The sequence below is a fragment of the Pteropus alecto genome, unplaced genomic scaffold (genome assembly GCF_000325575.1).
Source record: "Pteropus alecto unplaced genomic scaffold, ASM32557v1 scaffold199, whole genome shotgun sequence".
Lineage (NCBI taxonomy): Eukaryota > Metazoa > Chordata > Mammalia > Chiroptera > Pteropodidae > Pteropus > Pteropus alecto.
The window spans coordinates 961,553-979,354 of NW_006442489.1; the positions used below are offsets into that span (position 1 = coordinate 961,553).

Genomic DNA, 17,802 nt, shown 5'->3' on the forward strand with positions numbered 1-17,802 from the left:
CATGTACCCAGTCTTACTACCTCTCTGATTTCTATAAATTAATCCCTTGAAACTTCATGTTCTTTTCATCCATAAAATGGGTATAATAATTTCCCACTTTTAGATTCATTGAAAATTTACATAAGATAAAATGTGCCCATTAAATAACTTACAGCAGTCGCTCAAAATTATGGATTCATTTTTATCCTCGACATCATTCAGAAGCATCGTTTCTTAGCTATATCGACCAAAATTGCACACAACACTTTCCTCCCAAGTGGTTGCATTGGGAGCTGTATGAAACAATTAAAGGTTAGAATAAAATGAAGTTGTAAAAAAATGCTACACTTATATTCCTCCATGGGCCTCCACATTGAGTCTTTCATCACAGTCAGGCCCAAACAGCTGCGTTCTCCAGAGATGTCTCAGAGGCAGACTGTCCTGGCAGTCCCAGCCCACTGCCAGCCATCTCTGGCCTTAGGATACCACCTAACCTCACTGAAATCATGGTTTCATGGTCATAAAATGATGTGATGGCGGTGCCATATCACAGACTTGCTATGAGATCATGTGTGTGCAATAGTACTACTCAAACTGAAGCAGCATCTGGACTAACAGGAGGGCTTGTTCATATGCAGGTTCTTGCGCCCCATCCCCTGAGGCTCTGGTTGAGCAGGCCTGCAGTGGGGCTAGGCAATGTGCATTTCTAACAGTGCTGGGGGTGTCTATGCTGTTAGTCAGGTCCACTCCCTGAGAAGCCAGATGCACAGTACTTAATACAGACCAGCACCTAATAGAGCAACATGTTACCCACTTTACAAACACTTTTATGACTACCGTTACTACTACTTAACACCTTTTTCATATTATAAAATCTGTTGGAGATTTTATGTCTCCTTTCAGGTGTCCCTCCACCTAGGGACTCATATGTGTACTGACAGTATGGGTTTCCTGCTGCTTTCCAGGAACCTTCTCTAACTTCACTTCCATAAACCCTATCAGATCCACAGCACAGGTAATTTTAACACTATTTCATGGATCAGGAAACTGAGGCATGGAGAAGTTGCCTACTGGCTTGGACCCAGCTAGGATAGGACAAAGCAAAAAATATCCTGGGTTTTGTAAGTTCAAGGATCCTGTTAATTTGTCTCCTCATTGCCCCATGTCATCCAACCACTGAGATTTTTGTTTTCCTGGAATGGCCTCATGTGTTTTCTTGACCTTACGGTGGTTATTTTGACAAAATGCAGTCACCGTCTAATTGACAGTGACTACATGAGATATGATCTATGATAAAAGAAAAAAGAAACTAAAGTCATACTAATGTCAAAGATTTCCTTGTGAAAAGCATTTGGAACTTGGAGTGGGGGAGTCTTGGCTTCATCGATATGCTGCTTGATCTACTCTGACATCACTATCCCTACCCCCAGCACCTCTGGGCAGCAGGAGGCATTGGTGGCAACCACAAAGCACCATGGAGAGACGGCTCTGGCTTGCCTCTCTCCAGTGCCCAGTGTAGAATTCCTAGCTGGCTTGCCCAAGAAAGCACTGATTTAATTTAGTGGAATGACTCTCAGACTCTGTCCATTCTATTGTGTGTGCACACTCTCCCTTTAGCAGCTGCCTCCTCCCCTCAAATGCCTGCTGAAGATTTTGTCTGTATTCAGGCTGTAGAGGCACAAATAGCATGCATGGCACCCTTGTGGCTGAGCTGAAGCCTGTGTGTCAGGTATAGGCGCACTTAGGTCTGCAGCATAACCCAGAACCACGCAGCTGTGGACTGTAAAGGAGAGAGCCGCATGGGCCTGGCATCAGCCTGGGAGTTTCCATGTGGAAAGATTTGGATGTAAGTCCTGTGAAGGGCACTCACCTCCAGAGATTTCTCTGCTGTGGTCCCACTGAAGGGAAATCCACCTTCAAAGCACAATGAAGAAAAGGATTGAGAGCCAGGGATCCCTAGGGTTCTCTTCTGATTCCAACAGTGAAGGCAACCCCTACACGCTGGCCTTCAACTTTAAGAAATGTGACCAGAGGCCTCCCCAGAAACTGTGTTTCACATTCACTGTTGAACAAATAATCAGAATCCTCTTTATCATTGAAGGTATTAAACATCATGACTCATCAGGCCCAAGTCTAACAGGTTCTTACACTGTGAAAAATAAAATTATTTTCTAGGAAAGGACTCTAAATGCCAATCTCTGCAATTGTGACCTTGATTTTTTTTATAGTTACAATCTTTCAGACAAAAACTTTATGCATAGTTTGCCTTGCTCCAGAGACAGAGTCTTCACCCCCAGCTATGTGGAGCAGCCAGGACAGGGACAGCTTCTCAATCTGGCTGCATAGGCAATCTTTCCCTGTGCTGCCCCCATTTATCCAGGGCTCACTTCCTCCAGGTACCCTACAGATTCTTTTATAGGATGTTTACTCTTATTTCTTTGAACAGGTAACACCTGTCCTAGTGAAATCTAAGGTAAAAATATCAATTGCATTCTAAGATTTGACGATTAAAATATAGCTCCAATGTTAACAGTGCCCTCCTGCTTTGAGTGGGTGGGAGAGGGGCAGTAAAACCTGCCCTCAGTAGACTCAGCCCCAGGAGGCTGTGAGTGAGCATGACCACTCCATACCATTTCCTCTAGCACAACAAAAGTTTGGGAGGAGTATACAGGCTGCTGTGAAACTAGAATCTATTTTATATGTATGAGCTTTTCAGAAAGAAAACAAAATGCTTGACTCCTTTCTTAGTAAGTCAGACATCCTCACCCTGGGCATGGTGTTTCCCAGTGCTGGGTCAATTCCACTGGCAGGGTCCAAGTGCCTGCTTGAATTCCAAGCTCCCCAAACTATCTGCTTTTTCCTAGTGGACACCTGTTTCTCTCACGCAGCCCTCTTCCTGAAGATTGCCTACCTTGCCCCAGGCGCCACGGGGCAGTCCCACAATGACAATGAGATGAGGGGGCCTTGACTTCCTCTGGCCTGTTCTCCAACTGTAAAGTACAGACCCTACTGGTGGCATGAGCTGAATGGCTTCTTGGGCTCTCCTCCTCATTGGCCTGGGTGTGCTGCATGTGTGTGACTGATGGAGGGAGGCCTTACCTCATGGGACAGGTAGAAGGCAATGATGCCCAAAGGCCAGAAGCAGCAGAGCATGGAGAAGACACTGAGGCCCAGGTGGTCCCGTGGGGGCATCATGAGGAAGTTGTCCTCGCTCTCTGTATCACTCGAGTAGTTGCTCTGCAAGAGAGAAATGTGTTGGAATGGAAGAGAAGAGCGGATTAATAAAGGAACCAGTCTACGAAGCACTCTGAATGTGGAAGTGGAACCTGGAATAAGGAGAAGCCCTCAGGAAGGTCACTATTGTTGTTATTGCTTGCAGGTACTTCCTCCCAGAAGGAATGCTCCAGAGGAGAAAACTCTTGCCAATAACAGGAAGAGAAAACTCCCAGGTACAGGGCTCTTGGGTCATCCCTCAGAAGATAAAATTTTACAGAAGCCAATTACTTCACAGATCTTTCGGATGGAGCTTTGGACGGTGGGGGTAAAGGTCTAATTTATCAGAGGATAGAATTTGGCACTCTCAGAAGGCACACATACCAGTATGTAGATTCCCCTCCTTATTATGAGACAGAGGGATTTTTAAGAAGTAGCAGGGATAATTCCAACACTGACCAAACCTCCTCTCAGAGGGCATACCAGTGCTCCATGATGCTAAAGGGCTGGGTCCTGCCAATGCGCTTCCACTCTACATGCCTGGGTAGAGGATGCTTTTGCTCTAATTGATTATCTAATTTGTGGCACTCCACTGCAAATTTTCTCCTCGTTAGCACATGGCACACTCATACAAACTCATCCTAAACCAAGGCTACTCTATGTGCTTATTTTATACAGAAATGGAGTCACATTTTACTCCACCTTTTCTTTTCTAAAAAAGAAATGGAACATTTCCTTCTGAAAGAGGGTCATTAGCTTCCTAGCTTCCTTTGTCAGCTACAGGAGGTTATTAAACATGTGGCCTCTTGTTGCAGGCTGGAGACATTCTGGATCACACTGCAGTGCATGCTGGCCACTTCCTCAGGTGGCTTCAGAGGCAGTCACTTGAGGCACCAGATGAATACTCGGGTGGGTACTCGTGTGAATCTAACACCTACATGAATGCCATTGACATTAAGACCACCACAGCAGTGTCCCTCTTGCCTCACCTGACATTCCTACATAGCCAGACACAGATGAAGCCCACAGATGATGAAGGTACTTTTTAAAAAATTTTTGGTTAATTAAAATGCACATAAAATGCCAATAAGAGTCTCTAATCAGCATGTAGACAGCTGTGGTGCTGTAGAAAAATGATAGAAGCTTCCTGTTAGGACTGCTTTTATCTAGTTGACTGAGAGAAAACAGGAATTCTGATGCGCTCACTCAAATCACAAACAAGGACCTTCTTTGGAGGGTCTCATAATGGAAGTGGGTGACGCACTATCTACACAGCAACTGTCCACAACAGACCTGCAGGACAGGAGCTCTGAGGCATCACATTTTAGAGAGGGCCACCTCCTCCTGCTGGGCGGGCATTGTCTCTGCCCAGGTTAGTCACTGTCACTGATGAGTTTAAGACCACACAACATTCCCTCACAGAGCTGTGTCTGTGAAATTTATAGTCTTTTTACTCTGCAGCATCACTTCCCATATGGTCTCCTAAACAATAAAGGGAAATGAAAATTACTGTCTTTATATCTGTCAGAGAAGGGAACTAAATAGCCCTCAGGGATACATAATTCATGGGTGAGATTCATGGGTAGACTGAGGGTTGCCTGAGTAGAGATGCACAATTGTCAGCTGCTGGGAAGTCGAAATGTTTGATTCAAATGATGGCTGTGTAGTGTTGCCAGGCAGTCTGAATGTCTTCATAGTTGTTTCTCTTTACAGATAAGCAGCTATATCAACTATATGGTCTCCAGAACCTTGCTCTGGAAATAAGTGACCTGGAATGTCAGGGCTATATTGGAAAGGCTGAGCTGCACTTTGAAGGTCCCTCTGCATGAAATTCTGGGAAAGGAGGAACCTACAGTACCATTCCAGGGCAGGCCATGTCCAAAGAGTCCCCTTGGAGAGGTAGAGAACCAGGACTGAAAGGACAGCCACTTTTTCTAGCCCTCAACTCAGACCCTGAGCTAATGAACTTCATGCTGATGGGTGAAGATACTGCTGGTGAGTGTCGTCACACAGCCCTGTCTGAGGATATTTATTTAGGTTTTCTTTTTCTTTTTTTTCCACTAACAGTTTTATATACCTGAGCTGGCTGGATTCTCACAGCAACTCTGGAAATAGGTGTTGTTCCTTTTTTTTATTGTTATTTCTGTTTTACCAAGGACAAAATTGGGCTCTGAGAAGTTAAAATCTTGAACCACCCAGTCAGTGGTTTCTCACTCCAGAGCTCTGTATTATATGCTGTGTTTGGACACCAAAACATGGCTATAAGAAAACTCCATTTTGTCTTAATTGCTTCTCCAAAGATGAGGTGCCTCCTCTGCTCTAGGGATTCTGATGACTTTGCTTCTTGACTAGTCTGTTTCATGGCAATGACAGGGTGGCCAGTTGAAAGTTTTCCCAATCAAAGAGCCAGTGCTGTGTGAACTGCTCTCCTAGACAACATAGGCATCCTGGCAGCATAGACTTCTGTCTTCGGAAACTAATTAGAATTACACCACTATCCACATGAAGTAAAGAATTAGATTTCAGGATACCCACCCCCCCACACCAAAACCTTCACAGATTTTTATTTAGAAGTATAAGTGAAGCACACTCTGTAAATTGCAAAGTTGTGTCTACACCAAAACGATTAGTCAATTTTGATTAAAATAGATTCCAACAAATTACAGAGCATACAAAACAGCCCAGCTATTTTTATGTTCTTTCTTTCACTAGTGGACTACAAGTGACCATGGACATCGTGGACCAAATAGCAAGGAGAGGAGGCCCAGAGAGTACAGGACATGGAACAGGACTGGACTTCAAGCAGCCCAGAATCCAGGACTTCCTATGGAAGCTCACTTTCTAGAAGCACATGTACAAGAATGTAAGGGTGTTCATTCTAGAGTGTTCCTGACAATACTGTTTAAAAACAGAAAAATTATGAAAGAATTCTATGTAGAATTCTACACAGTAATGAAATAGATGGTACAGATGTTTATTTATTGCCCTGGAAAAGTTTTTCTTTTTAAAATAATAACTGAAGAAAAAAACCAGGGTAGAAAGTAGAATATATCATTTCTTTCACGATGGCAGAAATTAGATGCTTCTGGATGATAGGCATATTGTTGACTTTTTTCTTTCTTTTTGCATTTCTGGGTTTCAGGTTTTTTGTTTTTTGATTTTTTTGTTTTTTGTTTTTGTTTTGTTTTGTTTTGTTTTGTTTTTTTTTTACAAAAAGCAAGGTTTCTTTGACAATGGAAATTATAAAGGTGCAGATGTGCTAACAGGTGCAGGGGTCTCTATCTTTCCTCTGTCCTCACAAAGAATCCTGTGGAATCTGGTTTCCTTGAGACTCAGCATTGAGAAAGCATAGAACGTGCCCATTGCCCAACGAGCAGCTGGTGGAGCAAGATTTGAAGAAACCCAACATTACCCAAAGTAGCTTACTGAGATGCAGGTCAGTCAGATATGACCACTTGTCCTTTGGACCTGTCTCACTGTGGGTCAAGATCAGAGGCCTCAGAGCTGCCCATGATGTCCACATCTGTGCTGACTAGTGCAGCAGCCATTGCCACATGGAGTTATTTAAACTTAAATTATCTAAAATCAAATATACCTAACAATTAGTACTTCAGCCACACTACCATATGCCTGTGCTTAGTAGCCAGAGGCTGTTAGTGCCTATCACACTAAATAGCATAGATGTAGAGCATTTTCATCAAATCAGGAAGTTCTATTTTGCTGTTTTTATAGGTATGACCTCTATTAACTCTGATCTCCTCTCTTCCACCCACAGGAGCTCTTGGTAATTCCTCCAACATGCCCAGCATGCTCCTTCCTCAAGGTCCTTGCTCTTGCTGTTCCCTCAACCCAGAATTCTCTTCCCCAGATATGCACATGACTAGCTTCCTCACTTCATTCAGAGCTTTGCTCGTATTCCACTTCTCATTAGAGCTTTCTCAGATACCCTTGCCAGACTGTCACAGCTGTCTCCCACCACTATTCTCTTAACTGCCTGGTGGGCATGAGCTTATTTACTATCTGACTCCTTTACTCTTAGCACCAGGAAGGCAGAAATCTTTGTATGGCTTATTTATAGTTATACTCCGAGTGCCTACAATAGTTCCTGGCATACACTAGACATCTAATGTACACATTTCAAATAAATGAAGAATTCATGCGTGCACTTAGACAACACGAATGGCACCAACTGAAGCAGCAAAGCTCCCAGAGTTTACCCAGAGTTCCCTGGGCTTCCTTTGGGCTCATCAGAGCACATGAATGCACCGTCTTCAGTCCTTAAACCCTACCTTGGATCCTCTCTTTCCCCACCTGAAATGACTTCCCTATGCACTCCAGAATGCACATTCTAACTATCCATTTAGGTGAGCCCACAGGGAAGATGAGGGAGAATGATGACTCTGTCAGGTACAAGGCTATCTTACTCAGGGCAGATGATGAAGAAAATTAAGAATAAACTATGGCCAGAATGCAGGCAGGTGGATGAAGCTCCCCAATCTGTGTGTGCCTCTCAGGGGCACACTCGATGTTCTATGGTCTTGACAGCCATCATGAAACATGACATTTCCCTTTACATCAGAAGACTGGAGAAGTATAGGTAAGCACCTTTGATACCCCAGACAGGTCAATACCTAAAAGAGCTTCTACTGCCAAAGAAGGAAATAATTCCCAATGAGCCATGTTGGCAAGGCCAATGTCTGGGTTTTGAGGTCTGATGTCCTTGCAGGGCCAGCACTGGGACTATTTTCCTTCACTTGAACCATTGAGGTGGGCCACAGGGGCCTATCTGTGTCCACTAAGGGGTTTTCTGTAGGCTGTGGAAGATCAGGTGAAATCATTGTTGTCACACCAGGCTCTCCCCAATACCTTGAAGCCCACTGGCCTCCCTTTTACTTCAAATCAGATCACATAAAAATCACAGATGTCTGCTGAAGACACACTCTGTGTAATGCACACATGGCTTGCAGATACAAGGATGTATAGAGATCTGGGATTTCAATAACATGAAATGCAAGGGAACCACATTTTAGTTTCTAAACGCACATTGCCCTAAATTATTAACTAATTATTTTGGGTATATAATTTAGTTTCTCCTACTAGGTAGCAAGCTTCTTGTAGATAGAAACTATTTTGAGATGGAGGCAAAAGTAAGCCAACAAACCCCCTCTATTTGAACACTGAAACTACTTTGGGCCCTTAAAAAAGGTCTCTTTAAATAGAGCTTGTCTATTGAGCACATTGTTACATCTGGATGGACCAAGTAGAGAACAGGGCAAGGAGCTTGGAGGAGCCCAATGTTTTCCCAAAAGTGGTGTGCATTTGGGGACCCCTTAGGGAAACCTGTGATGGAGAGGTGGAAGGGAGAGGGGAGGAGGAGAGAAGGGTCTGCGGTGTCATGGGCCTGGGGCACTGATGCGAGTGAACAGCTAATGAGCAGTGAGGGTCTGGAGATAGTTTAAAGGCCGAGGCCATAATATTCTTCACTACATGGGTAGAAACCATTCTAGAAAGAATTCCAAGTTCATGTCTGTCAATCTCTTCCTGGTGCTCAGCAAAGGCCAAAGAATTTGTGAGTTCAGGATCTGGAAGTCGGCCAGTACAAGGAGTAAAGAAGATTATGAAACCAGAGCTCAGCCTTTGCCCCTAGCCTTTTGTAAGTATGTGATGCTTAAAACACATGCTTTACAGATCAGCCCTCTCCTGTCCTGCACTATGATAGCCCAAATCAGATACAACCAGATTTTCACAGAGACACTCAATAATCATCACCTCCAAACTAGTGCCCTGGATCATCATAGGAAGATGAAATTATGTGCAGTGTCACTAAAATGCAAATGTATTTTACTTTCTATTTTAAATCTTAAAATATGGAGATTGAGTTATTTTTTGTTAACCAGCTCTCCATTAACCAAATCTCTCGGGCAAGTAAAAAATGGGAACACAAGATTTCCTAATAAATGTCTATTTCTAAGTGTAACATGTTTGAGTTGGCTTCAGTAACAACAATTTAGATCTATGCCCCCTTTGTTCCTGAAAATGGGGAAAACACACACTTGGCCATCTGTGGTGGGCCTGTTATAACCACTTTCTTTTTGGAGGGACATCACAGAGGACATGATGCAAGTAGCAGCATCATTTGTCAATTATTTATTTTTATTTTTAGGCGAGGCAACCCTTGGTTGACCTCACAGATTGCAAGGACCTTGTCAGCTTACAATCCTTTATTTTTTAATTTAATTTAATTTTTTTTATGCCTACAGAACCTGGTCTTCCTAGGTGGTCTCCCATCCAAGTACTAACCAGGCCCGACCCTGCTTAGCTTCCAAAATCAGAGAGGATCGGGTTTGTCCAGGGTAGCATGGTCATAGACATCACTTGTCATTTTAAGGGGGACACTTTCATGCTACAGTTCATGCAGTGGGCTTGGGGCCTCTGTGAAAGGTAGGGGGTAGGATGGACAGCCCTCAGTTTCCAAAGCTGCCTGCACTCAAACAGCTCCACCTCTTCTTGTTTTACATGTTGGTTTCCCAGAAAAACTTTTATAAAACAATTGGCTCTCAGTTAAAAAAAAATATGGAAGTCATTCAGAAGTAAACTTTTTTTTTTGGCTTCCTGGTAGTATCTAAATAATTTTATATTACTTGAGGAGGGAAGCATTTTAGAAGACACTAATCCAACTAAGAGCTTAAAAATGAAATTTTCTGAAGATGGGGGAAAAATAAGGTTAACTCAGAAGAGTTAACCTTATGAAATACAACACCAGTGTTTTGCATTTTCGGGAATGAATGCGATCCAATTCCATGGCTCATAATTTTTGGTATGTCTTTGTAAACAAGGTGCATGCAGCTCTGTGTTAGTCACTCTTTGATGGTCACCTCCAGCCTTGGCCTTCTCTTCTGGAAGTTCCCAATTTGATTCTGGGGTCAGAGTAGATGATTATAAATATTTATGGAGATTATTTGCAAATAGACTCTATTTGGAATAAACCAATGTCAGTGTGCAAAAGTGGGAGGGCGGAAACTAAATAGACATACTGTTTTGGGTTACCTTCAGGAGCAGTGCTCTTTGTTCTATTTCTTCAAAGTTTGTTTTCCTCCTTTGTGATGGGGACTTCAGGTCTTAGCTATTAGGATATTCCCATGATCAATAGACTTGATCGGTTTGAGATTTTAATTCTCTTTTAAAAAATGTTTCAGCTTTTTCTGGCAGGGATCAGTTTCCCGGAAGGCAAGTCTAGGAAGAGTCCCTGCAAGGCTACACTCACATTTACTATGCTCAGACAGCAACCTCAGCAAAGGAAACTAGAGGAGGCTGGGGGACACACAGCCAAGGTTTCCATAGCCAAATCTGCACACTCTGGGGAGACCGGTATAGACAAATATTCCTTCACACAGAGTTGCTGTCAAGAGAGAAATTCTTCTGTTGGTGGTTACTTGTCCTGGACAAAATTCAAATTCATTTCTTGTCTGAGGAGTGACTCATTATCATCTAAAGGTTGTTGTTGTTCTGGAGTCTATAATATTCTGGAGCCAAATGCAGCAAAATTAATTAAGATTCACCTTTGTGCATGGCTCCTGGTTTGTCTTTGTTTGTGAGGGTGGAGTGTGATGATGGCAATTATACTAGAGGGCTGTTAGTCAATAATTTAAGTACTTGTCTTCTACCTAGCTATAGGCATTCAATCTAATGGTTATATTAGGAAATAGCTCCCTGTGTGACTTCCCCTATCAGGTTAGGTCTTCCTGTGATCTGAAAGTGCTCTGGGAAACAACATAGCAAAATGTTTTTTGGAACCTATCTTAGTTTTGGTTACCCTTAGAAGCAGATTTGAGTAAAGGATTGGCCTACACTTGTTTCCTTGGGAGGTAACCACAGGAAATCCTGGGAGAGAAGAGGAGAAGTGGGGTATGGCAGAGAACACAGCCAATAAAGGTGTGTTACCAAGACAAGTACTTCTGTGGACTTCTAGAGTCTGGTGCTGCTGGGACTTCAGGGAGCCAGAGTGAGACCATTCCAAGCCTACCTGAATGAACCACCTCATTTCAATTATTGGATGAAGGCCACTTCTGAGGACAGAAATTCTCACATAATGATTCATATCCTTAGATAAAGTCCTTATGTAGGAGGAGGTCAGGCTATGGTGCTTTTTCTGCAAGGGTAGTACCTGATGAGGGGCTGAGAGCACCTGCTGCAGAACCTGTAGAGGAATGGTGGGTATTTGATGCCCTAAAAACTTCAATCAGGGCATCACTATATGGAGCAAGAACACCACACTCAGCAAACATCTAGGAGGGGGTGAAAAACATGTAGGAACACACAAGGAACATAGTGGACATTTAGGATGATAAACTCCATTTACTGCCAAATAAATAAGTGCAAAGAATAAATACACATTGTGTGTTTTCGAAGACAGGATTGAACAAAGCTTTCTATGACTTGGTGTAAAACAACACTACTTGAATCAGGTAAAAGTGACCTGGGCATATAGCAAGCAATCAATGTATGTTAATAATATATTATTTATTTTCGCTCTCATATTGTATTCATAGTATGGATATAATCGAGTTGTACACAGGACATTGGATTTTGTGAAGAAATTGAGACTGCCAGTAAAGAACCTGGAATTAAGGGGAGCAGCAAGTGCAAAGGCCCTGGGCTGGGAGTGAGCACTGTACACATACGAGTCTGTATAAAGTGAGAGAAAATGGTGTGAGGTGAAAGTATAGGGATATCCAAAGCCAGGCCATGCAGAATGCTGGCCACTTTTCACTGCTTAATCAAACCAGGGTTTATCCAAGTGACCAGTAGATAAATAAAAACAAAGTCTTTTATGACCCCCATAGGGCTTGGGTTTACAACTGAAAGCCATAGAATGTCAAGTTATCATTAACTGTTAATCCAGTTTCCAAATGTGTAGCCCTCATTAAAATCTGCGTTGTTTGCATGTGTGATTTTTTGCACATAAGAGCTACATATGTTATTGTGTAAGACTATGGTTGTCTTTTAAAAATCTTCTTGCTTCCACTTTATTTAACATTTGTCTGAGGACCTCAACACGTAATCCACCGAGTTCTTTACTTTTTTCAATCCAAAGTAGTTTTAAAAATGTAGATTTGGGTTGGTTTGAAGAAAAGGATGGGAACTAAAGCTTAACTCTTAGCCCAGCTTTCTTGTCATTGTAGTCTGCCTTATATTCAGGGCCCCGTGAATACAGGGCCAGTGTCTGAGATTAAGTGTTTCCTAAATTTCATGGCCTGGGCCCTCTGCTTGCCTTACCTTAGTCCAGTCATGATGATACTCAACTTCACAATACTTAGAGAAAGGAAAAAATGACTCTAAGATACCATTTCTCACTTATCGAGTCACCAACAATTAAAAAGCACAACAAACCATACTGCTTGTTAGGCTGCAGGAAAACAGGCCGATGGAAATACAAATTGGTGCAACATTTTGTAAACAAATTTGTCAATAAATAACACTATTAAATACATGTTTATGTTTTGGTCCAGCAAACTCACCTCCATGAATTTATCCTGAAGATTCACCTCTAATAACATAAAATACTTATGCATAAGGTTATTATTATTACAGTATTATAGGTAATTGTAAAATATTGGAAATGACCTAACTACTCATTGAAAGGAGAGTGATTACATTAACTGTGATACATTCACACAATGGAATACAAAGAATATGACCCAGCTATCCCACTTTTGGATATTTATTTGAAGTAACCCATAATACTAACTAGAAAAGAAATACACACCTCATGCAAAGAATAACGTAACAAGTAACAACAACAACAACAAAAGGAATTATGAGATTAGAAATTTGTCAAAGAATGCTAAAACCTAGTAGGTAAATGGCTAATAGAATACACGTGCCTCCCTACAAAATACTTACTAATTGCAAAGAAACACCGTCATTTGGTCAGTGAGAAACTTGGCAGGCATCATTCAATGCATAATAAAGTTATCACCACAAGGAATGGGACACATTGATGTTATGGACCTCCTGATGGCACCAAGAAGGGCAGGTATCACCTCTGTGGTGGCCCTGCCAAAAATGCAGTCACCTAAATCCAATAAAAAAGAATCATTATCAGACAAACCCAAACTGAGGGCTGTCTATAAAATAACTGATGTATATTCAGCAAAAATGTCAAGATCATGAAACATGATTTTTTTCCTTTTGCTATAAAAACAATATTGAAAGAATTTTAAAATTTTGAATAAGATGTATAGATTAGGTAATAGAATTGGAACAATTTTAGTTTCCTGACTTTTATAATTGATACTTTTTTTTTTTAGAAAATACACATGGTTTATTTAGGGTAAAGAAAATTCATGTGTGTAATTTACTTGCAAATAGCTCAGAAATACATGTATATTGATAGAAAGAAAGAACACATATAGTAAACTAGTAAGACTGAAGATAAGGAGGTAACAAGTAAGTATACAGGAATGCAATTTTTGCACTGTTCTTGCAATTTTTCTGTAAGTCTAAAATTATTTCACACATGTGCCATTTTAGAAGGAAAAATTATATTTTAAATTGATTATTTTTCCTTTTGGGATTAAACATTGCATACTTTTTTTTTCTATTGGGCTTTAATGGAAACACTATGAGCATTGTGGGAAAAAAATACTGAATTCACTTTTTTCGGGATACATGAATTTTACATTGCAGTTAGGTATTTTGTCAAGTTTGTTCTCTTCATGTTTCCGCAGAGAAGCTATTTAGTGACATTTTGGTATCACATACCTGCTCAGAGGGTCATAGCACACCAAACACCTCAAAGGGATGTGCCTGAGCCAAATAGGCCAAAGATGGCTTCCAAAATAAAGCATTGACTCTGTGCACAGTCAGAGGTACCTTCTCAAAGGATAGAGCAACTGAGTGCCCACTGCCAGGGCCCATGCGAAAAAGGACTCCTAGGGAAATCTCCAGAGGATGGCTCATCAGTGCCCACAGTGATGCTACCCACAGGATATCCAACCTCAAGAGCTCAGAGAAGAACAATGGATAAAACTTCAGGCTGACGAGGATGAGGATGGGTGGGCTGGGAGTTGGAGGAGACTGGTAGATTGTGAACCCTCCCAGGAACAAAAGGCTAGTCTGGGGAACATTACATCCATTCATCCACAACTCTCCACCCAGCCAACAAATAGTCTCTGAGCCCTAGTAAGTGCCAAGAATTATTCTAGATACAGTGAGAGTGGTGCAGGTAAATACCATAGTGCCCCTTTCTTTAAGACATCAGTGGCCATTTCTACTCCCCATACCCTGTTTAGCCTTGTCCTCTACCCAGACACCAGATATCTCTTTGGCTTGAGTGAGAACCAAATATTTCTTGCTCCAGAGTGGGTAGAACGTGGATGCCCCATCTGACTTGTTCGATGTCTCCTTTATCCTCTCAAAGTTTCAGGCTTTTATCAAAGCCGATAACCCCAGTGTGATGAGAGATCTTGAATTTATATCTTCCATTTCTATAACAAGAAAATCCAACTGCCTGAAACATGGAACAGGGAGATTCTTGTGTTTAGGTGATTCCATAAACCATCTGCCTGGTCCAGTCTCTCTTAGCTCCTTGCTTCTGGCCATGGACTACAGCCTCTCACATCTGGAAGCATCGGTAATCCAGGTAGGCTCCCTAGTTTGTAAGATTCAGAATATTTTCCAAACCTAAGTTTGCTTCTCTGCAAAATCCAATTATAGTAAATCTCTGGTTGTATATCAAGGGATTGGCTGGGGTGTTCTAGGTAATCAGATATCAGCCATTTTCTAAAAATTATGAAATTTCCCAATTTTCTTTACCATTCTGAAATATTCTGCTTTATTGAAAGGAAAGCATGAATTTAAGTTGTATGGATTTTAATTAGTTTAATGACTATAGAGGGAATATTAAAATTTATTAAAGATGACTGTATACAATATACATATATATCATATGTGTGTATATGTATAAACATATATTACATACACAGACACACTTTGAAACAATTTTAAAATTGCATAAAAGTTTTGAAAATAGAACAAAGTTTCCATTGAAATTGCCAACATAGAATGGAGAGTTCCCATGTGCCCTACTATATCTCTTAAGCAGAGAACAATGACCTAAACCAGGACACTGACACTGGTACAAGACTATTGACTAAACCACAGACCTTAATCAGATTTCACAGCTTACCCATGCCTTCGCTTTTGTTTGTTGTACATAGTTCTACGGGTTCGTTGCAGCTATAGATTATGTAACTACTAAAACAATCAGGACACAGGAAGTTTTCATCACATTAAAAAAAACTCCACCATGCTACTGCTGCCTCTTTATAACCACCTCCTTCCCCCAACCTTAACCTCTGGCAACAACCTCTATTGTTACACTTGTCTTTTGGAGAATGTCATAGTAATGGAAACAGACAGTATGTGACCTTTAGAGACTGGCCTTTTTCACTCAGCACAATATCCTTGAGATGCATCCAAGTTGCTATTTGTATCAGCAGTTCATTCCTTTTTTATTCCTGAATAATATTCCATGATAAAGAAGTTCCACTATGTGTTTATCCCTTCATTCACTGAAGGATGTTTATTGTCAGTTTTTGGTTATTACAAATAAGTGCTGTGACTTACATGCACAGGTTTCTGTGTTAACGTAAGTTTTCATTTCTTTGCAGTAAATACCCAGAAGTAAGATTGCTGGGTCACATGCTATTTGTTTAAATTTATAGAAAAATGACAAACTTTTCCAAAGTGGCTGTACCAACAACAATTAATGAGAGTTCTAGCTGCTTTGCATCTTCACTAGCACTTGTTAGTGTGTTTTTTTTTGGGGGGGGCGTGGGGGATTTCAGCCATTTTAATATGTGTGTAATATTGGTTTTAGAGAGATTTTAATATATTTTGGATACAAATTCTTTGTCAGAGGTGTGATTTGCAAATATTTTTTCCTAGTCTGTATCTTGTCTTTTCATTATTTTAACTGTATTTTGCAGAGTAAAAGTTTTTAATTTTGATAAAATCAAATTTATCTATTTTCTTTTTTTTATAGGTTGTGTTTCTGGTGTCATACATAAAAACTCTCTACCTAATTCTAGGTTACAGAGATTTTTCTATGTTTTCTTCTAAAAGTTTTATAGTTATTTACATTTAAATGTGAATGTAAAGGTAAATATGATGGTCCATTTCTTTTTCAGAACAATGTTGCTACACATTTGTTCAACAAATTAACTTAACTACAATACATTTATCCGCTTGTCAATATGAACTCTAGATATGAAATACAACACTGAATTGATATATGATCATTTTAAAACAGTAAGTTAAATGGATTAGTAAATAAATGGTACAGAGACAACATCTTTCTTATTCCTTGTACCAACATGCATTCAAATTTATAAAAGATTATTAAAAGAATTATATAGTGAGTACTCACATATCTATCACTTAGATTCTACTATTAGTATCTTTATGTACTGACTTTATCATGCATTTACCAATTTGTTCATCCTACTATCCATCCATCACTTCATCTCATTTTTTTGATGCATTTCAAAGTAAGTCACAGATATCACTATACTCTGCCTAAACACTTCGGAATGCATGTGTTGACCCTAAGAAGAATATACCTGCTAAGAAGGACTCCTTTGGTTAGTTGAGTGCAAATTTATAACCAAATCTAGAAGCCATTGTTTACATGCCTGCTGCATTTCAGTGAGGAGCAACAGATGGGAGGCTTCCTGCACTGTGATCCTGTTGTCTGAGTTAACCCTTATAAGAGAGCTCCTAGGGTAGAAATTCAACCAATAGGACCAGGACTTTCCTTGTCCAATCGGAGCTACATAGCTATATCCTCATTGGTATAATCACTGACCAATCAGAGCAACTCTATATTGACTAATCAGGACTGTGTTATTTGGATCGAGGATTTGGAATTCTCATTTGCAGGAGTGGGCGCTCTTTCTGTACATAAGTCAGTCTCACCTCCATCTTGGTGGAGCACACTTTTAGTTTCCGTCTAAGACTACATTACACCAGCTAGAGCTTTAACAATGGAGCTGAGCTGTAACACCAGGCCACCTCCCTGAGCTATTTCACAGCCACACAGTATCATAATTGAACTGTATCACTATTAAACTGTTATACAAAAGTCTTACTGGGTCACATTTCAGTTTTCACCGAATAAAGTATTGCTTTCTCATCCTCACTGCACCCCAATTTGGGATTCCTGTTGGCATTGAATTGGTGATGACAACCTTCAGTTGACACGTGTCATCAACGAAGATTCAATATTTATTTGCACTTTTTGTCTGGTGTAAAATGTACAAACATTGAATTTTAATAGAAAACTGGGGCTTCTGGTTCTGATTTAAATAATTTGGATCAACATGACTTTAAGATATAGATTAGTAAATATGGAAAAGGAAAAGGAAAATAGGAAAAGCACAGGATTTGGAGTTAAAATTTGGTCTGCCCTCTCCAAGCTCTGTGACCTTGGGCAAGTCACCAATGTCCTGGGGCTTGGCTGTGCTTATAGGCTCACTTAGGGGCTTCAAGAGTTTTGATACCTGGATCTCTGATGCTCTGAACATCAGGGATTTTATAAGTATTTTA

At 40.7% G+C, this 17,802-nt stretch overlaps 1 protein-coding gene and 1 pseudogene across 1 annotated transcript in view; both read right to left on the minus strand.

The window, feature by feature from the left end:
* The window catches only part of SYNDIG1 (synapse differentiation inducing 1), a 156,614-nt gene that overhangs the window by 98,639 nt on the left and 40,173 nt on the right, over positions 1-17,802 (minus strand). Inside the window, exon 2 of the mRNA XM_006921508.1 lies at positions 3,079-3,216. Coding sequence (XP_006921570.1) covers positions 3,079-3,216 — 138 coding nt within the window. The remainder of the gene's footprint in view (positions 1-3,078; positions 3,217-17,802) is intronic.
* LOC112470898 lies at positions 9,444-9,562 on the minus strand (annotated as a pseudogene).